This window comes from Parasteatoda tepidariorum, chromosome 3, assembly GCF_043381705.1.
Source record: "Parasteatoda tepidariorum isolate YZ-2023 chromosome 3, CAS_Ptep_4.0, whole genome shotgun sequence".
In the NCBI taxonomy this organism is placed as follows: domain Eukaryota; kingdom Metazoa; phylum Arthropoda; class Arachnida; order Araneae; family Theridiidae; genus Parasteatoda; species Parasteatoda tepidariorum.
In genome coordinates this window covers 27,882,434-27,908,949 of record NC_092206.1, presented here as the reverse complement: position 1 = coordinate 27,908,949, position 26,516 = coordinate 27,882,434, and the positions used below count along the sequence as shown (strand labels likewise).

At 28.8% G+C, this 26,516-nt stretch overlaps 2 protein-coding genes across 2 annotated transcripts; both read left to right on the top strand.

Moving 5' to 3' along the window:
* Positions 1-3,515: 3,515 nt before the first annotated feature.
* On the top strand, positions 3,516-6,285 carry LOC139425204 (uncharacterized). Its single transcript, XM_071179093.1, has 3 exons — positions 3,516-3,577; positions 5,125-5,201; positions 5,885-6,285. The coding sequence occupies exons 1-3, from the start codon at positions 3,516-3,518 to the stop codon at positions 6,283-6,285; spliced, it is 540 nt and encodes a 179-aa protein (XP_071035194.1).
* Positions 6,286-13,088: 6,803 nt separating this feature from the next.
* LOC107436866 (solute carrier family 35 member C2) lies at positions 13,089-26,365 on the top strand. The gene is made up of 9 exons (XM_043041740.2): positions 13,089-13,617; positions 16,773-16,923; positions 17,629-17,692; positions 19,132-19,204; positions 20,226-20,394; positions 21,684-21,767; positions 22,812-22,987; positions 24,792-24,921; positions 26,175-26,365. Exons 1-9 carry the CDS (start codon positions 13,369-13,371, stop codon positions 26,348-26,350), a joined length of 1,272 nt encoding a protein of 423 aa, XP_042897674.2. The 5' UTR covers positions 13,089-13,368; the 3' UTR covers positions 26,351-26,365.
* Positions 26,366-26,516: the final 151 nt, after the last annotated feature.

The window sequence follows — 26,516 nt, the reverse complement described above, 5'->3', positions numbered from 1 at the left end:
GATTTAGAGTTTAAAAAAATAAACTGCTTTTGATATTTTCGAACTTAAATTCTTTCACTAAATGGGATATCTGCAAGTGACGTAGTGTAACTGATTGGTTGTTGAAATATGGCATTTGTTTAAGTTAGCAACTGTTCTTTCCATTCTATTTCGTGTAAGCTAATCCAGAAGTATCAATACTCTTAGGTTACACATTCTATATTCTTTCACAAAGATTCTTTCGCTAAGATTTTGATTTTTAACGCAAAGGTAGGCTCAAAGCCATTTAGAACATAAACAAACTAATTATGCATTGAAGTTGCCAGGTACATAAAACAAAAATATGTAACGGTTGCAATAAAATACATAAACAAATGATGAATCTAAGGTAAATAAAAGAAGTAGACGAGAGAGAATTACATTTTAACTTATTCGATGTGAGATGCGGATCTGTATTTAATTAACTTTTAGTTAATTAGCATTCTAAGTTATGTAGTAGAGAAACTTTGCCCAACTTTAACACGTCATTCTGATGATGAAGATTAGACGGGGCTGACGTAATACGCCGCATGTGTGGGTATGGGAGGTCTTCTTCTTGAGTGCAAGTACCCAATTATAACATTAAAAATCTACAATCGGCAAAAAGTTGAGAAAAATGTAGTTAAGCATAATGCATTTGTCTGATATTAGATTTTTGATAAATGTTAGTTTTGCATAATTTACTTTAAAAAAAAAAAAACATTTTTCAGCACTATCCAAATTCCGTTTTGATAATTTAAATAATATTTTAAGTAAATTTTAAGAAACCTAAGCTTTGACAAATGGTCAATTCGCAAAAAAAAAAAAATTCTGAATAACTTTTAATCTAGTAATCAGATTTTTACGTACGAAGATTCAATCTTGATGGTTCGAGAGCCTAACTTTAAATGGAGTCAATATTTTAAATTACGAAATCAGACACAAAAACGTACTTTTTCTGATTAAACAATATTTTTTTTTTGTATATATGTGTAAACCCATTTTTGATCCTCAAAATATGGGAGAGGGGTATATATATACCCGCAATTTGGGAAATAGGGCAGTAAAGAGAGCAAGCGGCAGTTTAAACCTCTTCATGTTAATTTTACTTTTTGTGTATCTCGACATATCTCGAGACATTTTTATGCAAATTAAAAACTGTTTGCTCATAATTATAAATTTAGTTCATCCAAATCAAAAACATATACCACAAAAATAATTAATAATTATTTCTTATTTCTTATTATTATATGCAGTAATCGTCGAAAAATATTTGAATTGCAACGCATTCAAATTTTTATATCATTTTGAAGAACGTAATCAAAATGTATGGCAATGTGTAAAATCTGAGCAAAATTGGTTGAATAATTTATGAAAAATTGATTTTTATGTATAGAACACTTTTAAAACTCAATGACTCAAAAACTATTCAACCGATTTCCATCAAAGTTTGAGCATTGCATTATAAAACTGCATTCCTTAAAATAATTCGAAAAACTTGTATAATTTACGATTCAAAATGTGTTGAACTATAACTAAATAAAATTTTAAAAAATAACAAGTAATCATTACAAAATTGCTTTTTGCATGAAATTTATGGTATAAAAAAAGTTAAAATTGTATGCAATGGGCCAAAACTTTTCAATTCACTTAATCTTTCTTGAGATATGAAAAAAGTAAAACAAAAACCTAAAAGTCCAAACTTTCGACCTCTCCCCCAACACAACTATTATGACCATATTTCCATAATTGCGGTTTCTCCCATAATTCGAGAGACAAATATCCAAATGTCTTAGCAAATTTAAAGTCACTCCTTTTAAAATATTGAGTTAGAGTCCTTGCATGTGAAAATCCGATCACTAAATCAAAAATTATTCAAATTATTATTTTCATTTTTTTGCGCACTGTACAGTATTGAATTAATAACTCATAAGTTCCTACCACATAGTTTTATTGTTTTACAATTTTGGACAATCTACGATCGACAAATATACTGTATTAAATTAAATACTCAAAAATTTAACTACATAATTTAATTAACCTCGTAACATCAAAATTAAATACCAAAAAGTTTTGTTTCATCTAAAAACGTTCTAAGCATCCTGTTTATATTCACACTTGCTTTATCTAATTTTTTTAATTTTATTATTATTAATAAATAACTTTTTATGACCGTAGGCAACTTAATTGTGATTAGTATCATAAAAAATTTTATGATAAATATCTCAATTTTACAATTTGCGCACTTTGCATTGCGATTGAAATAAGTCACTCTCAAACTTTTGTGGTTTAAATTAGTTTTCAAGTTCGTGGCTTCCAATCATTTCATAAAAAAAATAATAAAAAAATATTTATTTTATTTATATATTTGCTTATTTACTTGTTTTCTTATTTATTTATTTATTTATTTATTTATTTATTTATTTTACTTATTTATTTATTTTATTTATTTATTTACTTCATTTATTTATTTTATTTATTTATTTTATTTATTTATTTTACTTATTTATTTTATTTATTTATTTGTTTTATTTATTTATTTTATGTATTTATTCATTTTATTCATTTATTTAATATATTGATTTTTTTGTTCAGAATAGTAGCAGAAATTAATTAGTAAATAATTTCTTTCATTTTAGTGGCGACCTACAACAGCCAAATTCGAATTTCTCTTGCTTAACAATTAGGCATAATTTTATCATTATAAAGTGATAAAAATCGACACTTTGCATTTTTTGGAGCTAGTTAAAAAATCATTCAGTACTTTCTAAACTGCCTGATATTTATTAAACTTATTACAATCAGTGTAAATGCCTATTTGGCTTATAAGGAAACTTGCAAAGAATGACTCAATCAGGCTGTATTTACTTTGGCTTATTACAATAAACCTGTTATAAGGTTTTTACATTAAAGCCTCTCTTTTCTTAGCTTATTGAAACCTATGTGTAATAAATTAAATTTATTGGGAAATCAATGATATATTGCCTGATTGAAAACTTCATTCGCTTAAAAAATATAAAAATATGAAATAACAGTCAACATGTTTCAAGCACTTTAAAAAATAGGCACCCAATATCAAGACTTGCCAGGCATGAATGTGAAGAAACAAAGTTTTTATCAATAATATAGATATTTAAAATTTTAAAACTTTTATGATTCTTTTTTCTGTGTCCATACTTTTCTTTGAAATATATGAATTAGCATTTATATAAATGGATAAAATATAGCATAAATATAATACTTTCTTTTTGAAATAACAATTTTAAAAACGCTCTATTTTCTGAATTACTTCTTCAAGAAGACTTCATCAGCTGAAAAAAAATCAAAATAAACAATAATATTTTAAAAACCACGTTTTTGTAGTGGAGAATAATAATTCAAAAATAAAAATTTGAAAAACGAAAAGCGTGGGGCGCATGACACAACAGTAAAGTTATATTAGTGTGTGTATGTGTGCTCTTGAGAATAGGTGTATGTATATCTGTAATTGTATCTGAATGTGGAAGTGTATGTGGAATATGTTTCTGTATATGTATGTGTATGTGGATGTATATGTGGATGTTGATGTGGCTGTGCATGTGTATGTGTATGAGTAAGAAAATGTGTATATGTATGTGTATATGTACAGTTATGTATTACTTGCAAACCCTCGTTTTTCAAATTTTTTAATTGTTATTCTCCACTACAAAAACGTGATTTTTAAAAATATTATTTTTTATTTTGATTTTTTTTTTTTTNTTTTTTTTTTTTTTTTTTTTTTTTTTTTTTTTTTTTTTTTGTGCTCACTTCCAAAATCTTAAATTTTCACTCATTGTACACAAAACTTTTCAACTAACATGTGACACTAATTTGAAATAATCGAATCGACAATAAGAGACAATCACGAAAATACTAATTTTTCTTTCATTTTAATTTATTTTACTTCGTATGTCTTCTTTCTCTTCATTTTCATGCATTATCATCCAATTCTGAACTATGTGCCAAATTTGAAGTCTGTAGCTAGTCGGGAAGTTAGTTTAAAATCGATTACAAAATTCCACCCGAACAGACATACACGAAGGCAAGTTACTATAAAAGTGGTTAAAATATGTGCTTTGACAAATTTGAATGAGAAAATTTGATTCATTTTCATTTTAGTCTTTCCCGCGTTTATAAAAAGAAAGCAATTCATGAATAAGAGATGGCGACACCATATAACGTCACAGCAAGAGCGTTTTGTCATTTAGACGAAAAGTTTTTAATCGTGATAAAACAAAAACTGAAAAGCAACAACGATAAGAGCATCAAACTTAAAAATAATAATAACAATAATAATAATCTATGAAAATTTACTTGTCATCCGACTTTTATTCGTCTGTCATGCAAAAAAAAATTAGCACATAAATAAATAACAATACAAAAAAGGTAAAAGTTAAAGTATTGTTCTTCATAAATTAGATTTCTGGTTTTTAGACTGAATTTAATAAATTCAACTAAAAATAGATTCTTCAATAAAAATAGACTTCGCCAGCAAAATTTAATAACTCGCGCCACTAATTATTTTATCATAATAATAACTGAAAACCTATTCTTCGAATGGGATGAAAACAAATAGGAAATCATCAACAAATCAGTACTGAGCGTCACATTAAAATGATACCAAATTCTGAAAGATATGTGTCATCAGAAATAAAGTTAAAATAATTTAAGTATTAACAATAACTTCTAATAATTTAAGTTAGAGCTGAATCAACTATAAAAGGTTTAAAAACCACTTACAGCAGTAAAAATTATTTGGCAATTAAGGTAATAAGAAAACGACGAACTGGTAAAAAACCCTAAAATGTTTTGTTAAGAATGAAATAGTTACAATTTCCGGAGTGTAAATAAATGTATTCTGTCATTTTTATATAAATTTTAACTGTAACATAGAATGAGACTGCTACAATGAAATACGAAATGCACATTTCAAGCTGACATTTCTAAATTATGTTTAATCGTTATAACTCTATAAAATCACATTGGTTTCTTTGCTACTTTGAGGCTGATGATGTTTAACTTTCAAACATTTACAATATGGATAGTGTCCCAGTTTACTTTAGGTGGTTTTTGAATGCATTAGATAAAAATCAATTTTTTGTCTTGCAGGGATGATCCTGGATTGCCGCTCATGTATAGACCTCCAGAAGCTTGTCCATCTTTCGGGAGTGGGGCAGAAGTTGATAGCAAGACTTTTTTGTGGGCGTATATATATATATATNATATATATATAAAGGTAACTTAGCTTATACTTAGGTAACAATATCCATCGATTTTGCTTAAAAACTTTTTAACTACGGATTGACAACCAAAGTATGATAATGATAATAAAAATTTATGGAAATAAAATTAATAGACCCGTTCTTGAATAAAATCATAATTTTAAAATTTATTTTGTTAAATATAAGATAAACGCAATTTTATAATGAGTATATTTATAGTAGTGTAGTTTATTGCAGTAATTCGAATACCCACCATTACAGGTATAGGAAGACTTATATTAACCTGTAGACCCACCAACTGAATCACCACCAGCTGATGGAGTTCAAGTTGCAGCTGCTTTCCAAGTAACGGGTGTGGACTTTACTGGTCCTGTGATTTTGAAAGACAATTCAAAGGCCTGGGTATGCATTTTTACCTGTGCCGTTTATAGAACCACACATCTTGAATTAGTCACATCACTATCAACTGAGGCATTTTTTCTATGTTTCCATTGATTTGTTTGTAGAAGGGGAAAACCTTCGATAATATACAGCGATAATGGAACGAATTTTACAAGGAGTACAAAGGCATTTTCTTGCATCGATATTAAACATGTTTTTGTTAAGACGAGGTATGAGCAGATTACTTGGAAATTGATACCTCCTAGTGCTCCCTTGGGGAGGCTTCTGGGAAAGGCTTGTTGGAATGATGAAAGGTCTGCTGAAGAAATCCTTAGGTCGAGCGAGTTTAGCATATGAAGAAATGCAAACAGCTTTATGCAACTGTGAGGCCATTTTGCATAAGAGACCTTTGACAACTGTTTGTTCTGACGCCAGTCTTGCTGCTCTTACACCTGCAGACTTCCTAAAAGAGATAAAACGCAGCTTTGCTCCGGACATCAAAACCCAAACTGATCCCAATCATCAGAGAAGGAGAATGCAATACCTACAAACAATTAGAAAAGCTTTTCGAGTAAGGTTTCAACAAGAATATTTAGGAGCACTGAGTACGAGGCAGAAAAAGAACACCTTTCAACCATTGAAAGTAGGTGATATTGTACTCATTTGAGATGATAGTAAGAAAAGGGTCTAATGGGTACTTGGAAAAGTGATCGAAACAATGCCAGGTACTGATGGAGTTGTACACCGAGCAAGAATGAAAACTGAACAAGGAGAGCTAATCAGGGCAGTACAAAGGATGTATCCTTTAGAAGTTTCTTCAAGTGAAAGTTTGCCAGTTGCTAAGTGTGAGAAATTTGTTATCAATAAGAGTAAAAAAGACAGCATTCCAGTTTCTTTTAAAGCTCAAAACCTTGTAAAAATTCCTATTGTGACTAGGAGTGGACGAGCTCTTAAAAAAACCTGACAAACTATCTTTATAAAAACTCCATAGTGATTTAGAACTTTAATTTTTATTTCAAATCCTTGCAAAGTTTCATTTTAGCATAAGATATCTTTAAGCTATGTAAGTTAACTTTGTTAATGTTGTTAACTTAGGTGGGAGGATGCGAAATATTATGTGCTTATGCGCACCGTATTTTTTGTTAAGTATTTTACTTATTATATATCAGTTTATGGATGGTAACAAGAAGAGTTTTGTGGTTGCCATGGTGATAGTTTGGAATGTAAATAGTTTTTGAGTGAGTGCAAGATTTGTATTTGGAACGGCGATGCTATAATTTTGTTGTTGAGCTAATAAATCCTCCTGTTATTAAACGTAATAGTAGAATTTTGTTAATTGTTTGATTCGAAGTCCTTTAAGTTTAATTTGAAAGGTCATTTTTAGGTCGTTTAAATTTTAAATTTGGATTTTTTGACACAGGAAAACCAAATAATTAGTATGCATAGAAATCAAGGAGTAAAGCGGGTTGCTGAAGTCCTTGTAAAGCCACTGCAAGCAAAAAAGACCCACTCTGAATACGAGCAAACAACTGAAAAGGACGAACTTACAGAATGTGAGAATTGCCAGCATACTTATGTATCGATGAAAAGAATTGAAGACTTAAATAAGGAGTATCAAATGTTACAACGCAAAAATATATCATTGGAAAACAAAGTTCGGGAACTAAGAAAGTTTATGGAAATTGATGAACTTGCCAAAGACCAAAAACCTGTCCCGAAAAAGAAAATGATTTCTGAAAGTACGCAAACTTCCGATCCTACGAAAATAATAGAAATTCAGAACAATTTGCGTGAGCACACCACTAATAACAACTATGCGCTGCAAGAAGATTCATATTTGAGTTGGTTACGAAAAAAATTTAATGATTGTAAAAATAAATTACTTCAATTTAATTTTAAGTAATTCGAAGTTAAAATTAAAATTAAATGCATATCATCGAATCACATATAAAAATAGTTTTCAGATTTTCACGGATTGTGTTCAGATATTCAGTGAAATGCAATAGTTTGAATAGTTCACAGTGCAATAGTATGACCTATTAAGAATGTGTGGTTCTTTATAGAAAACAAACATTGAAATTCAATAAACATGTGCTATATGCAACGGACTATAAATTGAATTCATTTCTAAGAAAGAAAATCCTACGCGTGACAACTTTTACATAAGAATCTTCAATGAGTTGACTTTTGAACATGATCTCCTCGTAATGCAAAAATATTAGTTTTGACATTGATGTAGCAAAAAAATCTAAAGAAAATAAAACGAGAAAAAAACTCAATTTATGTGCCTGAAATAGTTTCATATTTTTTAAATGAAATGCTTTTTATAACTATGTTTGGATTCATATGAAAATGTCATAAAAAAAGGGGGGAACTATAGTTCTTGGTTAAATTTTTTCAGCAAAAAATGCAACATTTCAGTAGGTAAACTGCTTAAATAAACAATGTAATGATATTTAGTAATAAAATACTTTTAAACTAACTCTTCTAATATTCAATTGTTACACGCTGCAAATATTTTAAAAGTAAAAAGGTCTGTTAAAAAAAATTTGAAAAAAACACTTTATGTTAAAAAGAATTGGCTCAAAAAGAAAGGAAAAAAAACTTATAAAAAGCTGCAACTTATATTCCGTTGAGAAAATCATTAAAAAATGCAACGTTTATAATCATTAGAATACTTAATAAAAGTTGAAACTTTTATGAAAGCAAATTATGTGCAAAATATCTGCAAAGGTTATATAACCTTTAGAAAACTACAGTTTTTAAGAAGGTTTTCGTTACCTGAACCTAAGCTGCAGCTTTAATAAGGGATTTTTGCCTTATAGTAAACTTGTGCCAATTCATTTAAGCTTTTGTGGAGGTTTTTTTTAAACCGTCTTGCACAAATTTTTGAATGCCTTCCCGGGGGACCAGAACAGAGTTACAAATTGCATAATTTGCAGTTTTTTTTATAAGAAACATGATTGGTACTTTATTTTGCTATGGTCAGTATTTAAATTCTCAAATCAAATTAATCCTCAATCGAATTTTAAGAAACTTTCCAAATGCTTAAATTAAACTTCAGTGACTCGACAGCCCAAAGAGAACTAAGGCCTACTAGGGATTGACTGGCCACCGAGACACTAGGGCGTTTACTGGTGCGTCCTGCAAACTGGTGGCCTTCGGCTTGATTACCTTCTATTGAAAAAAATATAATATTGATTTTGTTTTGAATCTTACCTTTTTTTAGAAAAAAATATAAATACTAAAGTATTTTGAGTCGTGGTGGCTCAGCGGAGAGAACACTAGCCATCCAATGAGGTAACCCAAGTTCAAATCTCAGTGGTAGTTAGTCGAAACGAATTCTGCAATGGAAATTTAAATTCCATGGAAAATATAAAAATGTAAGACTATGCTATTGTTAGTATGGTAACTCTAATTAAAACAGTTTATATCAGATATAGATCATAAATAGCTATGATCCTAGCAATAAATAAAAGGGAAATTCATTTCTTCACTACCTACTAAGACCATACCAAGTCGATATTTAATATAGTATAATCACCCAAAAAACAATATTAGCGTACACATTTAAATGCGGCGTAGTCTTACTTGTGATAATATAAACAATTGTTTTCTAATTAACCAGTTGTATGTAACAATATGAATGCAATGGCTAAATTTCAAATCAGTAACGTAAAAATTAAAATAATTCATAAATTAAATGTAGGACTATAAGAAATTATAAGTTGGACAGAAACCAGGGATTTTTTTACACTCCTCACACCTAAATCAAATTTTTTATGAAAACAATTATTGTCAATAAAAATATTTTTTTTACTAAGAAAGTTTTTCCAATTAAGTCCTTAATTAAACGTTTTTTAAATTAGTTTTTGAAAAAACATATTATTTAAATTAAGAATTAAATGCAAATTTAAGTTGAATCAAACTTCATTTCAAAATTTGAACATCTCTTCATTGCAAATACTTAATGATTTCTCCCCCCCCCACCGGGGTCTCAACAATAACCAAAATTTTTTGTAAGTTACTTAATAACATATTTTATTTTATATTTTATATCGATGAACTATGATGATTATATCGATATAATTATGAACAGTCGACCCATTTTTTGGGTTTACGACTACTAATGTTCAACTCCGTAGCCTTGTAATTTTGAACCAATCCAGAAGACAAGGAAACTCCCGGATTTGTACCCCCCAGAGGTATTGATTTGTTATGTGAACATGGAGGACTTTGCGACTTGGCAGATTTAACGTGCATCAGTCACCATATACCACACTGGGAATCTTCGACCTTTGGGGATCAAACCCACGAACTCTTGGACATGGGTTCAATGCCCTACCAACCTGGCTATCTCGGCCCTAATAACATATTTTATTTTATAACCGTCGTTGAACAGCCGACCCAAGTTCATGGGTTTACGACTACTTACGTTCAACTCCGTAGCCTTGTAATTTTGAACCAATCCAGAAGACAAGGAAACTCCTGGATCAGTACCCCCAGAGGTATTGATTTGTTGTGGGAACATGGAGGACTTTGAGACTCGACAGATTTAACGTGCATCAGTCACCATTTACTACACGGGGAGTCTTCGGCCGGCGAGGATCGAACCCACGACCTCTTGGATATGGGCCCAGCGCCCTACCGACCAGGCTATCCCGGCCTAATAACATATTTATAATGAATGCAATATCAAATCTCTTGAAGTGTCAAATACTTTCTACGAGTTTCTCAGTGTAAAAAAAATATATTAAAGTTTCCGCCAACGACTTCCTCAAACGCAGCTATTAAATTAATTAGAAAACAGAAGAGACTAATTCCTAAGCATACGAGGGTATTTCCAAAAGTAAGGTCTCCTATGTTTAAATATATAAAATAAACATTCATTTTCAATTTCGGATACATCAGTTGAATCAGTACTCATGTCTCTACATAATCACCATTTCCTTCGATGCATTTTTGTAGGCGCAGTTGCAATTTTTATATGCCTGTATTTTACCAGCTCTTCTCTATGCTATTCAGGAAACTTCGAACCTTAGCTTTCACCTCGTTCTCGTCGTTCTTGAAGCGCTTTCCAGACAAATACTTTTTGTTTCAATTTTGGTAAGAGATGGTAGTCACTGGTTGCCAAGTCCGGACTATAGAGTGGATGGGTAATGATACTCCATCCAAACTGCTGCAGTTGAGATACTGTTTATCGGGCAGCATGGATTAGAGCGTCATCATGGAGAATGCTTACACCCTTGCTCAACTACCCTCTTCTCCGGTTCTGAATCACTCACTTAATTTTTCTCAGTTTTTCACAATATCTCTTTATTGTGGTTCCAGTTTCCATATAAATAACCAACAATACCCCCTTTCGATCCCAAAACGCAGCTGCAATGACTTAACCGGCAGACTGTGTTTGCTTGAGCTTTCGAAGCTTGAAGAAGAGTGCCGTCACTGACGACTTGATTATTGTTTTGTTTCAGGTGTGAAGTACTACGCCCAGGTTTCGTCACCCCCGTGACAATTGAATTCAATAAGTTGTTCTCTTCGTCAGCATGGCGGCGAAGAAATTCACTGTCAGAGTCAACTCTTTACCGTTTTGGTCTTCCATTAGCATTCACACATTTTCCGATCTTTCAATTTTCCCGATAAATAGTGATGCAGGACACTTCGAGAACCGAGATGCAATCCTTATTCAGCCTATCCTGAAGCATGACTCTCTTAATCTTAGCTGCTGTCTCGTCGGAAATTGACGGTCTCATAGTTCTTTTTTTCATCACGCATCAAACTCTCTTCTCTACTTACGGACATTCTTTATGTTCATTCACGACTCGCCATACTCTTCCACCAATTGACGATGAATTTCAATTGCTTTAGTCACTTTTGAGTTTAAAAACTGAATAGCTGCGTGAATATCACGCTTTGTGGATCGCAGTAATCGGGAGCTCCATTACTGACGGCAACCCAGCAAGACTAATCGTCCTAGCTACGACGTGCGAGCATGCTTGATGGTAATGAGGGAAGCAACGAATGCAGCAGGGGTGCCAACAGCCGCACGAAAAATTGCCCAGTTATGTGGAGATCAATCTTTTACAAGCAGCCTAATACATTAAATGTAGGAAACGCAGAATTTTTTTAACCTGATTTTTTTTTAATTTTATTTTTTATTATATTTGCATCATCATCGAATTTAGAAACACCTGTGTTTATTAAAGTTGGAACTTTGAGGAAGTTATCTCATGACCTATATCTTCTTTCAAAACTAGCCTATAAATTTGAAACTTTCCAATCAAAGTTTACATTTTTTTTCTTCTTTTTTTTGCTGCTATTAGAAATAATCAAAACAACTTTTAATGAGGAATTAATATTATATTTTGTGATTGCTTGTAATCATGATTACAATGAGCTTATTACTATATGTTATTAATATCTACAATTATTTACATTTAAAATCGATGTGCAATTTTTAATTAAAATGGCATAACTCTTGCTCATTTTGCTTTCTTGTTTCTTAAAAAAAATATTCCCGAAAATTAGTCATATTTCCTGAATTTATTCATCAATCATTATTCAAAAAGTTGCATAATGAATGATGACTAAATTGGCATATGAATAATCATTCTGAAGAAATTCAGTCATGACTAAAATTTCTGTTTGATGTCGATCACTGCAATTGGCGATCACAACACTCGAATACGCCATCTGGGGAAGAGACCAGTTTCATGCCTTTAGCCAGTGTACCCCATCCCCCCAAGCTCTTGGAAGCATTCTCCCCCCCTCCAAAAAAAATTGCTAACTTCCCCCTTCCATGTTAGCTTGTTCGAAATAGTGCTACTTTGCTTGCATTGCCAATTGCTTCTTTTATTAATGTACTTAAAAAAAGAAAAATTCTCTCGTCTAAACTCCTCTCCCCCCCCAAACTATACGTTTTATTTAGTGTAAAAATTCCCCCCAAAGCTTTAAATGGGCGCATCGTGCGCCCACCTTTCCCCCTGATGGGGGTCCCTGCCTTTAGCCCTTCCCCCTTCCCTCTCCTCCTCTTTTCAGTTGTATAGGAATGTGCAACGATATTTTCCCTTTTCTTAATATTCTTCCTTTTCATTCAATAAAAATATTTTTCAAAATTTCCGTGATACTTTTTTTCAGAAGTATGCTTAATGCAATTTTCGGTTCCATATAGTTTTTCGACTTAAAAGATTTTAATCTATATGAAAATCAAGAGAGAAACTAAAATACTTCCTTCCTCAAGACTTTCCACACGCTAATGGAGAAAGCATGTGACGTGTTGCCATAGGTAGAGAGTTTTGCTCGCCACCTTCAGCCCATTTCGATCGCCAATCAGGCTCTTCCATTTTTCTCTGCGTCGATTAGTAGAGCGTAAACCACGCGTCAGTGAGAATAACAACAACTGTTCTGGGCCACAGAAGTCTCCTATCTCTTCAACAAAAATTAGTGGAAAAATATATAAATGGCAACAACATTGCTCTTTTCTGCTATGCATTTTGTCTTCATGTTCACTTTCGAAATTTGATAGTGTAAATTTTAGAAAAATACTAAGTTTAGAAATTGTGAATATTTTATTTGCTTAGTCTCATATCCGTCTATCGATTTCTGGTTAATAACATGATGCAAGAATTAGAAATATAGATGTGACATTTAAAAACTTTCTAAAATAGTTACATTTAAAATAACTAGATGTTGCATACATGGCACTCTAAATTTCTTCTATGTAATATTTTCGGTTCTGTGCGTTGAAATTATGAAGAGACGTAGAGAGGTCCCGCAATCTGGTTCTCCAAATCATCAACCCGCCACATTTCAATCTTATCTTCAACATTTAAACGTATGTTGTTTTCCTTGTACGGAAGAGTACAATCCCAAAATGAAGCGATTCGACAGCTTTTGCACAGTTCGTTTGATTCTTATGTGCATAAGAACTTTAGGATTAGTCAGCTTATATTATTGTTTTTCAATTGGTATCACTTTTTATCAGAAATGGTTTATAAAAGTGAGTATAATCGCTATTAAACTTACTCACATTTCAACAAAGTTAATTCATATTTATAAAATTAGTTGTCTCTGATTTTATGTCGGATTTCATCCCATATAAATTCAGTTCTAAATTTTTTTCATTATACTTATTTTTAATCTTAGTTTAATTATTTATTCAATTACTTCCATAAAAAGTTAAATGCATGGTTAGTTTCTGCCTTTTCACTTAACCACCTTTAACAAAGGTTTATTGTAACAGGTCTATATGTGTATATTTGAATTTTAAGAGGATACCAAACTTAGCTCTATTTTTTTAGAGAAAAGCTTTTTTTGTACTCATGACTATTAATATTTGCTTTAAATTTGTTAACTTCAATGGTTTGGTTTGTAAATTATTTGATTTTGGGAAAAGAGAATGTTTAATGTACCTACCTCACCAAATTAATTCATGGTCTTCATTGCATTCTTGTTTTTCTATCACATTTTAATCTTTTTTATTTATCTATTATTGTTTATTACTATTTATTGATGTTATTGCCCATCTGTTTTTTATTTGTCCTTGTAGATACTTGTTTACTTCTATAGTGTGCTATGTTTTGATACATACAATCAGTGAGATTGCACAAATATGATTTTATTAGAAAATAATGTAAACAAGCTGTAGTTTTTATTCTTTTTCAATTCTAATCTATAGTGTTCCAATTGTATGTATACAATAAAAAACTATATACTATATGTGTGTGTGTATGTGCATGCACACAACGAAATATAACACACACATAGTAAACAAATTTACCTCTTTTTAATAAGCTATCTATAATGATCAATTTATAAATGTGTGTACACATTAAAAAATATATAAATGTGTATGTAACAATGAGAACAAATAAACATATGTAAACTTTTTATTTATTTTTTGCTAGTTATTTGTAGCGACTTGTATTTAGATGAAATTGTATACATCAGAAAAGTACACGGGAAATATATTTCTAGAATGAATGATTACATAATAAACAGGCTACAATTTTTACATATTTTTTGTCTGGTCACATATAATTTGTTTGTCATGAGAGATCCCCCTGCTACAAGATCTGAGGACTTCTGGTGCTATGGAAACAAGAATAGCCCATTTGATGGAGGGTAGCTTCTCTGAACTCTAAGACTAACACAATTGACTGAAGAAAAAGATTCCCTATCGGAAGAAGAGCAAAAACCTGTCTTAAACAATGCCCTAAACAGCCCTGCACCTCTACTTGAAATAGTTATACCTTCTTACCATAGTTACCGCTACAGGTTCAGACGAATGGCTAGGGGAGTACTTACTTTAGACAAACTATATAGTAATCTGTATACATGTTCACAACAAAGAAACAGGAAAAGTATGCATTCCTATTACAATAATGCAATGTAAACAAACTACAATTTTTTGCACTTTTTCCAAAATGTTGAACAAATAAGTATTGTGCTGAACAAGGTTTTGTAATTAAATAAAATCTCGAGTAAAGATCTCAGCATCATATGTAGGTTGTTTTGAATATTCCTTAGTATAGGAATGTGTTTCTGTCTTCAACAATAAATTTTCAGAATATTCACTTTAAGCTCTAGGTTTAATGCAACTTCCAAACTTGGAATTTTCTAAACACTTTCAAAATTTACTCCAAAACTAATGTTATTCCTATTACTATGACAATGCTAAAACAGTGTTAGATGTTGCAATAGGTTAGTATCATGTCATGTATGCACACATTAAAAATGCATATTATACTGCATTGAAATGCAGATATGCATATTATACATGAATGTACGAATACTGTTCATGAAAAATTTGTCATTCACAGGAAAAATTTATAGTATACCTTAANTGCTGCTATGGAAACAAGAATAGCGCATTTGAGGGAGGGTAGCTTCTCTGAACTCTAGGACTAACACAATTGACTGAAGAAAAAGATTCCCTATCGGAAGAAGAGCAAAAACCTGTCTTAAACAATGTCCTAAACAGCCCTGCACCACTACTTGAAATACTTATACCTTCTTATCATAGTTACCGCCACAGGTCCAGACGAATGACTAGGGGAGTACTTTCTTTAAACAAACTATATAGTAATCTGTATACATGTTCACAACAAAGATGCAGGAAAAGTATGCATTCCTTTTACAATAATGCAATGTAAACAAACTACAATTTTTTGCACTTTATCCAAAATGTTGAACAAATAAGTATTGTGCTGAACAAGGTTTTGTAATTAAATAAGAACTCGAGTAAAGATCTCAGCATCATATGTAGGTTGTTTTGAATACACCTTAGTATAGGAATGTGTTTCTGCCTTCAGCAATAAATTTTCAGAATACTCACTTTAAGCTCTAGGTTTAATGCAACTTCCAAACTTAGAATTTTCTAAACACTTTCAAAATTTACTCCAAAACTAATGTTATTCCTATTACTAAACTATGTATAACTTAATGCTAAAACAGTGTTAGATGTTGCAATAGGTTAGTATCATGTCATGTATGCACACATTAAAAATGCATATTATACTGCATTGAAATGCAGATATGCATATTATACATGAATGTACGAATACTGTTCATGAAAAATTTGTCATTCACAGGAAAAATTTATGGTATACCTTAATATATATTTTTTAAAAAAGCAGTTAAAATTATATTTGCCATTCTGGCATCAAAAAGTGAATGGACAGAAGTGAGTTTTATAAAAATATTTAGTAAATCTTCGCATTAGTAACTAAGTAACATTTTAAAAATACAAAAAAAAGAAAGTATAAGGGGAGAGGAAGGTAAGTCAATAACTAGTTTTATACTGTCAAAAAAATACTAAATTTAATGATATCTATGATGCTACGTAATCAATATTGAGTTTTAAAAATCTTTAAAAAAAAAAATTGAGCAAATTTTGTCAAAATTAGGAAGAACAAAGGTTGACGTTAAAATTAGTTACAAGAGTTAAAAAATTGCTGGCAGAAAAATTTTTACTTGAGATTTTGTGCTTGCAGAAATTTTTTCTTTTTATCTAAGTCTGTATATTGGTTGTTTCCCTCTTTAATTACTTTGTATCTTTTGTATACTATGCATTTTTGTTTTGTTATGTTTGTCAGTTATCAGTGTTGTCAAATCTGAAAAGTCCTAAGATTTATTAACTTTTTCTTTTTTAAGGACTTCCATTTTCCTCTTACTGTTGTGATTTGCCATTTGGTTGTGAAGTTTATTCTTTCTGGCATGTTAAGATGTTTATATCACATTATTACAGGCAGACAAAGAGTGGTTTTAGACTGGCCAACATATATTAAGCAACTAGCGCCAACTGGTAAAGTTTTTTATACATTCAATTACTTCATTCTAGAGTTATGAATAATTAAAAATGCATATTAAATTACAAATCCGTTTCACATTATGCACATTAAAAATAATATTAAATTAAAATTGCATATCAATTGTATACTTGATGCCAATTTAAATTTGTTGATACTATTGTAAAGTGTCTATGAAAGTTCAAAAGAGTCTATGAAATATTCTATTATTTTGTGTTAGCAAATGAAATTATGCATGAATATATATTTAAGAATTGTTTCTTGTTTACAGGTAATGTATAGTTTATTTATTCACTGAAAACTTGATTTTGACAATGACTTAGTATTTTTTTCCAGCTCAAAGCATTTAAAAAAGAAATTTGAGGTTAAAAATCTGACATTATTTATTAATTTCATTCAAATAAATATATCAGCCATTTGATTCGCAAAGAACCTTAACTTGTTGATATTTATTTTTAACAAGTTAATAAACATTAATCATTCATTTATCAATAGTAGTCTTTTAAAATATCAGTTACTGAAACCATACAGAAATGCACATTCTGCATATTATAATGATGAGCAGCAGATTGTTTCATTAATATGATCTGCAGATTATATAATGCTTTAATTTCAATGGGAAAGTTAATTTTTAAAAGACATATCATTTTTAAAATTTATTTGCTGAATCAAAAGTTAAACATGATTAATTTATTTTATAGGTGTAGCTAGTGCTCTAGATATTGGCCTTTCTAACTGGAGCTTTGAGTTTATAACTGTGTCTTTGTAAGTATTGTTGTAAATATAATAGAATATTGTACATATTATAGAATGTTTAAATCGAGTTTTTAATATATAAAATATATTATATATAAATAGAATTTTTAATACATAAAATGCACTATATATAAAATAATTTTTTTAAACTAATAATATTGAATTTAGATTTTTATTAATTTTTTTCCTTCTATTTCTTTTTATGTACAAAAAATAAAACTTTTTAATATAAGTTTATATTATTGAAAAATTATTTTTGCTTCTTATTTTTTAGCAATTATATTTATAATAACAATTTTAAAAAATATTTTAATTAATTTTGAAGTAAAATCTATCTTATTTCAAAGATTATTTTTTGCTATGTTTAAGTCAACCTTTTATTTTCTTTATTTCAAAATGGATGGTTTCTTGTATTTTCCATGTACAATAGAGCGCTGGTTATCCGAACCCTTATTATCCGAACGTCCAATTATCCGAACTATGTCTGAAATTTTTTTTTTTTTAAAAGTTTAGAATACTTTTCAACTTATCAACAATTTTTCTAAATTTCTGAACCAGTAGACCTTCTGACTAAAAAGATGCCAGGTTATGCAGCAGAATAAAAAGAAGACGGGTGTCGAGACACTGACAACGTCCGAGGATTTTAAATGATGATGAAATTGTTGCTGAAATTTTGAAAGAAAATCGGAATTTCACAGACGAAGAAGTAGGTGTTCTAGATAGTGGACCTTCTAATATAGAAGCATGCAATTCATTAGATATTGCAATGAATTGGCTAGAACGTCAAAATGATGTTGATCCAGTTCAGTTGATTTATTTAAAAATAATAAGGGATACGGCAGCTCAAAAAAAAAAAATCTTCTTTGAAACAAAAGTCTTTGCTGAATTTCTTTTGCAATGGATAATAAAGAAAAATGTGGCAAAATCAGTAATTGACACACACAAAATTATAAAAGCTGAAATATGATTTAAAAAAATTCAAAATGAAAAAAAAAAGTTTAAAAAAATGAATACAAAATATTTAAAAATTGAAAAAAAAAGCCAACTTTTAAACAGAGCTATTTTAGATAGTACTGCCAGTCCTAAACCTGGAAAAAGTGTGAAAGGAAGTTGGTGCATAAATAATAATCATTTAAACTAGATTTTAAAGAACTTTCCAATTATCCGAACTTTTCATTATCAGAACCACGTTCGGTCCCGAGCAGTTCGGATAATCGGCGCTCTACTGTATATATTGGTACCTGAATTCTGACTTCAAATGAAATTTTTATTTATGAATTGAATAGAAAAACTCCTGATGTGTATAAAATCTATTGAAGTAAAAATATTTCATAATTGTGTTATTTTTATTATAAGTTATTTTTCACACTGACTACTAGAAATGTTAAACTCCTTTAAACCCTGTTTTTTCTTCTTAAATAGTATTAATACATAGTTATTTTTTTCAGGTATACCATGACAAAATCTACATGTATTATATTTATATTAGGCTTTTCAATTTTATTTGGACTAGAAAAAAAGGTAAAATAAAGTACTTTTTTTTTCCAATTTTTATGAAAAATTTATTAGGTATAATTAATTTGAAGTGTATTTACTTCTGAACTTCCTTTAACAATATTGCAGTGTACCCTTTTTTAGAAAATGAACTAAAAGTGTACTAGATTATGATCCGACATACTTTGTTTGTAATATCTTTGGTTTAATTTAGAGAAAGACAAATCTCTGGTTGCAATGCAATGTAACTGGTTTTAATTATTGGTTTTAATAATATATGAGTCACTCAGAAGCCAATACGGTCCAAAACACAAAAATTGAGAAAATTAATGTTTTTTGATACATTAGTTTTTAAAATTCTTGGTTTATTAATTTAATTAGAAAAGTGTATAAAGTCTTTTTTCGAGGTGTAAACTCTGCAAAAAAACGAGATATGTACAGGATNATTTTGATACTCTGAAATTTTTTTGTGGTGTTCACTGTCTTCAGCTATACATCAATAGACTGAATATATTTTTGTGTATTTCAAAATCATTCGAAAGAATATAAGGAAAATTGTTTTCAGAAAAATCAATGAAAAGTATAATTTATTATTTTTTTATGCATTTTAAAATAGCTGATATCTGTAAAAATTTTAAAAAATTATAATATCTTGGGTTAGCTCTAAAGAAATTACCATTTCATTTTTATACCTTAATTATTCTAAACTTTATTTTATTCCAAAGTATTTACACAAAAATTTTTTTGCATTGAATGCTTTTTAAATTATTGCTCAATCAATTGTTACATATATATGCCTTAGTATATATGCATATATAAATTTTGTTTCATTTTAAAAATGCTTGATGAAATTTTTCGTGTTGATTGGTGCTCTTACTATTGTTCAAACTATGAGCTAATGATTATATTTTTATAGTAAAATAGTAACCTTTTTTTTATTAAACTAATTCATTTCTTAAAACAGTTAATATAAGTATTATTTTAATTGTGTGTGATGTACGTTTGACTTCTGTGAACATTTATCCAAACATTTTTTTTTCCCATGCAGAGGTATTCCCTAATTATAGTCATTGCTCTAATAGCAGCTGGTCTATTTATGTTTACATATCAATCAACTCAATTTAATTTGGATGGTTTTCTGTTGGTACTTACTGCTTCTTTTCTTGCTGGATTGAGGTGGACTTTAGCTCAAATGGTTGTGCAAAAGAAAGAGCTAGGTAATGAGTTCTCATATACTGTTTTTATTTTATTATAACTTATTATTTATTTTTTATTTTAATTCAATTTAGCTTTATTTTTTTAATTTGATCTTTATATAATGTTCTAAATTCGTTTATCTTTTTAATTAACAATAATTACAGTCATTGGCCTACTGTTTTAATCTTATCTGTTTTCTGAAGAGCACAATCTGCAAACTTATATCTTTCAATATTTCATAATAAGTTAGATAATTTTGGTGTTGTCTTACAGTGGACATTCAACTTCTGAAAATTAGTATGAATCTTCTTTTTTTTCATCTATTAGAAAATTTTAATAATTCTTTTATTGTCAGAATGTTATTATTCAAGCATTAAAATAAAATAAGTATTTTATGATATAATTTTGTACTACAATTTCTTTTCGGAAACTAGAATTTAGGTTAACTAAAGTTTTTAAGTTTAGATGCTTTTCTGTTAAATATATTTTGTTGCCATTTGAAAAAACAGTAAAAAATGCGATACAATTGTTTTGTTATTATTATATGCTTAGTAAATTTTTAAATTCCACTACTTTCGCTCACATTTTTGTTATTATTATTTGATACTCTCCTTGTATTGATGTTACTTTTCTGTCTGTGTAAAATTTAAGAATACTTCACAATAGTTAGATTTCTTTTGTGTTTCATGAAATAGTAATTTTTTTACAGCTTCTGATAAGTTTGTTAAAAACTTAACACTTTTAAAATATTTGATTGAATTCGTTATTATTGAATATAATTATGTTTAGACAAAGTATCGTATATTATAAGATCAAAAAAATATCATTAAGCTAATATTCACACATTAGTTTAGTGCTTAAAACTATCTGAAAGATTTGGTAACAAAAATACGTTATTGTATTAATATCAATAATTAACGTTGCACTCTTGTCTGCACATAATGACATTAATAAAACTTACATGTATATGAATCTTCTAATATTTTACTTGACTTGTAAGACCAACTCTTTCTTTTTTAAATTCCTTAACAATATTTTTGTTTCAAAATGTGCTGGAAGATTTTTTTTTTTAATTCAAGATATTATTAAGTGCAAAACATATAAAATTTATTACCAATAAATCTGCAGCCTTATGCTTTGATTCTTGGAAAACCAGAGGGCTTTGTTCAACAACCTCTGTAAATGAAAATAAATCATCTTTTTCCATTGAAAATTAAACTATTTTGCTTCAAGTATTTTACATTTACTTTCTTATTGTATGTTTGAAACTATATAAAAATTTTGTTTCTAATGAGAATGTTGCTTTCAGGGTTAAGTAATCCAGTTGATATGATTTATCATGTACAACCCTGGATGGTTATTGGCCTTTTGCCCTTAGCTATAGTATTTGAAGGTAATTAAGTTTTTTTGAAATATTTAGTATGTGTCATAAGCTATTTGAATTATCCAGCCCTTTAAAAACTGTCATTGTTATTTTGCAATGTTCTTGACTGGTTGTGAAACTCACCAATATTTTCTAATCGGGCAACTTGAGCCCCAGTGATTTCAGGGATAGAATATATGCCTCCCAATGAGATGACCAGGTTCAAATCCTTGTTGTGGCTGGAGATACTTGCTCGTATTAACCACAGTGCTGATGTAAAATATCCTCAGTGGTAAATGGCTCATGGGTTGGAATCCTTTTGCCTTTGGACTAAACATAGGAAGTTTCGTGATTTTCCTCTCCTTGTTACACAAATATGGGTTAGATCCTTCAAAAAAGTTCTCCAAGGAGGCTAGTTTGCCTCATTGCTTGATTCGGGAATTCCCTTGTCTCCTGAATTGAGATCAAAATTACAAGGCCATCGAGTTGAGCATTAATAGTCATAAACTCAGAATTGGGTTGGTTGTTCAACGCCAATTACAAAATGCAAATTAGAATCAGCCAACTTAATGATAAATTAAAATTTCTTTGATAAATATTATTTAATAACATTTTGATGTATTTTTTTATTTATTTCTAATGGCAAGATTAAAAAACACCTACAGCAACAAATACGAAGAACTATATCGAGAAAAAACATAGAGAGGAAAAAGAAGTAAAGAACAAGAGAAATGGCACTCAGGAATGAAGAGTTAATTAAAATGCCTAAAACTGTAGATAAAAACTTAAGATCTTAACCTCAAAAATGTGTTTCCAGGGTGCAAATGCAAAGATATGTATGTTAAAAGATGTTGAGATGCATATTAAAGTTAAATTATTTTGTACTAATAATCGGAACTTGCCAATTGCATACAAGCTTTTAATAGAAAAATAAAAGAAGAAATGTCTAGTTTATTACATTTATTTATTTGATTAGATAATATGCACATTATTTTAATTAAAAAATTTCAATCTAATTTTACTCCTAAACATTGCTTAATTGTTTTGAATAAAGCTATTTGGTTTGCTTACTAGGTATTCCTATTGCAACTACTGAAAAAGTATTTCGCTATAAAGAAGTAAGCATGGTTATGACAACAGTAGGTTATATACTTCTTGGGTCATTTCTTGCGTTTCTTATGGAGCTTAGTGAATATTTACTGCTTTTGTTTACTTCAAGTCTTACTCTGTCCATAGCTGGTGTTTTTAAGGTAAAGTGCTTATTAATTATAATAATAAATGAATTATTAAATATATGTCATTAAATGTGAAATGTAGAATTTTATGTTAGTTTTATTTTTTATACATTTCGTTATAGCTTGAAATAAGGCATATTTTTAAAATTATTCTTTTTACCTAATATAAACGTATTACATATGGGTAACATGATCTAGATTTTAAAATATCGAGATTTTGAATCTTAAATTTTGAATTTCTTTCAGCGTTATTTTTCACTTTCTTTAATGAAAATTTTATTCTAATGTTTCTTAAGTTGGTCTTACTCTTAAACAAAAATATAATTTTTGAGGATGCTCTATTATGTGGTATTTTTCAACATTTTATTAAAAATGATGTTGAATAGGAAGAAATACCTAATTATATTTAATGAATGAAATTGTTTTCTGCTTTCTATATGTTCTTTATTTAGTTTGGTGTTTGCTCACTTTTATATAAAAATTGCAATCTAAAAAACTACATAATTTACACAATTCAATTATCAAGTGTGTAAAAGAATTTCACTCAAAATTTGTACTATTTAGAAAAAATTTCAAACTATGTCTAGAAAGTAAACAAAACTCATTAATTATTTGCTACATGTGACTTATAGATTTATTTTTAACAAACTAATTTTAAGCTACTATTTGTGCGTAGTTTATTCACCACTGTACAATAAAAAATATGAAAACGACATAAGGTAATAGTTTTTCAGTCAGTGTTGTTAGATTATTTAAATAAATTGTTAATATTTTTTAATTACTGTTAGTTTATATCTTATATTTACTGAAAAATTTACTATAGTTTGCAGGGTGTGCAGCTTTAGGTGCTTATTTTTGATTTACGTTTTTTAAAAACTCTTAAAGGTGCCTTTTTTTATTCGGAGTTTGTAAAAAGTGCTTAATTTTCTATCTTTTAAAAATAAATTCTTTCTTCGCCGTGTCTATTGTCATTCTGAATTACAAAAAATACATGATTTTCATAATATTCTCTGCAATATTTATCGGAAACTAGATATTTTATCATGATTAAGTATAGTTTTTAAAAAAAATTTTGAGTTTTATTGATTTTATGTTTATAAATTAAAAACTTTAAACAATAGAAAGAAAAAAAATTTTAATACTGCACAAATCCTGATTAGGAATTTTTTTTTTTTTTTTTAATTGGTATTTTANATTTTTTTTTTTTTTTTTGAATTGGAAATAAAAATATTTTTCGAGTGCTTAAAATTATTATTCGAGTGCTTATTCAGTGTTGAAAAATTTGGGTACGCACCCTGGTTTTTTATCTTATAAAGAAATTAACAAACTTGTTCATGTATGCAATTGTCTTTCGAAGTGGTATTTTTACTTGAAACATTTATTTAAATAAGTGTAATTTAACATTTCTGGTAAACATATAACAAACCGTATAAATTTTCATAATTCCTAGGTTGCAGCAAAAATGATAAAGTAGAATGTAACTGAAATCCAAATTATTTAAAAAAAAGAGATAATAATAAAATCATTTCACTTAAAGATTACAATCAACTCTTAGCGGCTTTAAATGTGGATGTTATTTTCTTCTTTGAATTTAATTGCTTTCACCATTTTTTTAAAAATTTCTATTAATATAAAATGAATAAATCATTTCAAAAAAATTAAGTAATTTTTTCACCCCTTGAAATATTGTCCCTAATCTTATTTTACTGAATTAGGCCAATTTGATATCAATAAAGAAATTATATACATTTTGAATTGGCTTTTATTCATTTAAAAATTATATAATTGTACTTAGTCTTTTTTTTTAAACTTTATTTAGGAAGTTTGCACGCTTTATTTAGCTGTGAAGTATACAGGAGATCATATGTCAACTCTTAATTTTATTGGGTTGTTAGTGTGCCTTATTGGAATTACCCTTCACGTTGTTCTTAAAGCTCTTCATTCAGATGGTAAGTTTGTGCCGAATTCCAAGTGCTCTTAATTTCTTTTGTATTCTTCTCTTTGTCACATTCTTTTTGAGAAGAATTCTTCTTTCTCTGTATGAATAGACCATCCCATCATACCCATTATTTGAGAAGAAAAATGTAAGCAACATTATAAATGTGGTCTTTATTTAGTTTAATGACTTATATTTTGATGTATGTATTTAAAATTTGTTTGCATGTCAAAAAAAAAAAAGTAATGTTAGATAAAAAAAAAAATTATTTCAAAGTTTTAATTTTTATTTTAATAAAAATATAAGTGTTTCCTGGATTTATATTTTATTTTGTTTCATAATCTTAATATCTCTAGCACTTTATCATGAAGAATGACTTAAGTATTTTTTGGTAACATAGATAACATATAAGTATGTTTTTAAAATTGTAATTATCGTTATTCTACTTATTTTAAAAAAATGCTTAATCTTATGGCAATGTGACTATCATTAAAGTTTACATTTTTTATTATATTAATAATTTGAAAATAACTTGGTAGTTTCACTTTACTTTAGTTTTATCACACTTACACTGTTTTTTTTTAATTTTATTTTTTTTTATAAAAAATTTGAAGTTGAAGCAGACAATTTAAAAAATAGCTCCTAGTTAAAAGTCTTTGAAACTCTGTTTAAATTTTAGATTAAATCAACTTATTTAGTTCATTTATTTATTAATGCTTTTTATTATCTAAGCTTTTCTTCTCGAAGAGAAATACTGAAATCCAAAATTAACTTTTCATTTTTTAATGACACAGTATTTTATTTCTATTGTCCTATATCAGAACATCTACTTGTTCAGATATACTTTTTAGTGCAATTAAAGCTATAAGTAAAACAGAAAACATAGATAAAATCATACTCTTGATTGGGTGCCATAAGTAATCATAATTAGTGCCAGAGTACAGAATGAACTGATGATAAAAATGTATTGTATCATTCTGATTATTATTGGCTGTGGCACTGCAATTGTTGTATGCCTCTTAAACACTTTTATTGTTGCATATAACTTGTCTTTCTGTTTTACTTTTTCCCTCATAACTGTAGCCAATCTTATTTTATAGTTTATAAGCAGTACTTCCTGTTGTATTTTACTATGGCAACCCTGGGAAATATTAAATTTATTTTGATCACTAATAAAATGGGAATAAAAATGCTTGCATTGTCTAATGCATTCTGTGCAAGTCTCTTTAAATTTCTTCTCTCTGAATTTCACTAACCTTTTCTTAGGTAAAGAAAATTCTCCTATGGGGAACCTCATTGTCTCCTGTTATCTTAAATTATCTTCAATATTTCTTTCCTTCTGGACTTTAAGGTATTCTTCTCTATCTTTTCTTTTTTTCTTATGCCAGGGTTGCCAGCTTTTTTTCTTGTTACTCTCTATGTATATGAAGGGATTGAGATAGGCAAATTTTCATACTATGAAGAAAAAAATGTTTACAAAATAGTGTATGATTTGTTTGTTTTTTAAATTTACATCATCGCTTATTTTAATATTTCATATTGTATTTAAAAATAAATCAATAAATGTAAACATTATTATTAATCACTAATAATTACTTCAGGAATCAA

Coding starts and splice junctions, on each gene's coding strand:
- LOC139425204 (XM_071179093.1), top strand. CDS start 3,516: ATGTTTCTGTATATGTATGTGTATGTGGATGTATATGTGGATGTTGAT. Junction 3,578..5,124: donor GTTGATGTGGCTGTGCATGT/GTATGTGTATGA, acceptor TTTGTCTTGCAG/GGATGATCCTGGATTGCCGC. Junction 5,202..5,884: donor GAGTGGGGCAGAAGTTGATA/GCAAGACTTTTT, acceptor GATACCTCCTAG/TGCTCCCTTGGGGAGGCTTC.
- LOC107436866 (XM_043041740.2), top strand. CDS start 13,369: ATGAAGAGACGTAGAGAGGTCCCGCAATCTGGTTCTCCAAATCATCAA. Junction 19,205..20,225: donor TATTTGGACTAGAAAAAAAG/GTAAAATAAAGT, acceptor TTTCCCATGCAG/AGGTATTCCCTAATTATAGT. Junction 21,768..22,811: donor CTTAGCTATAGTATTTGAAG/GTAATTAAGTTT, acceptor TTTGCTTACTAG/GTATTCCTATTGCAACTACT.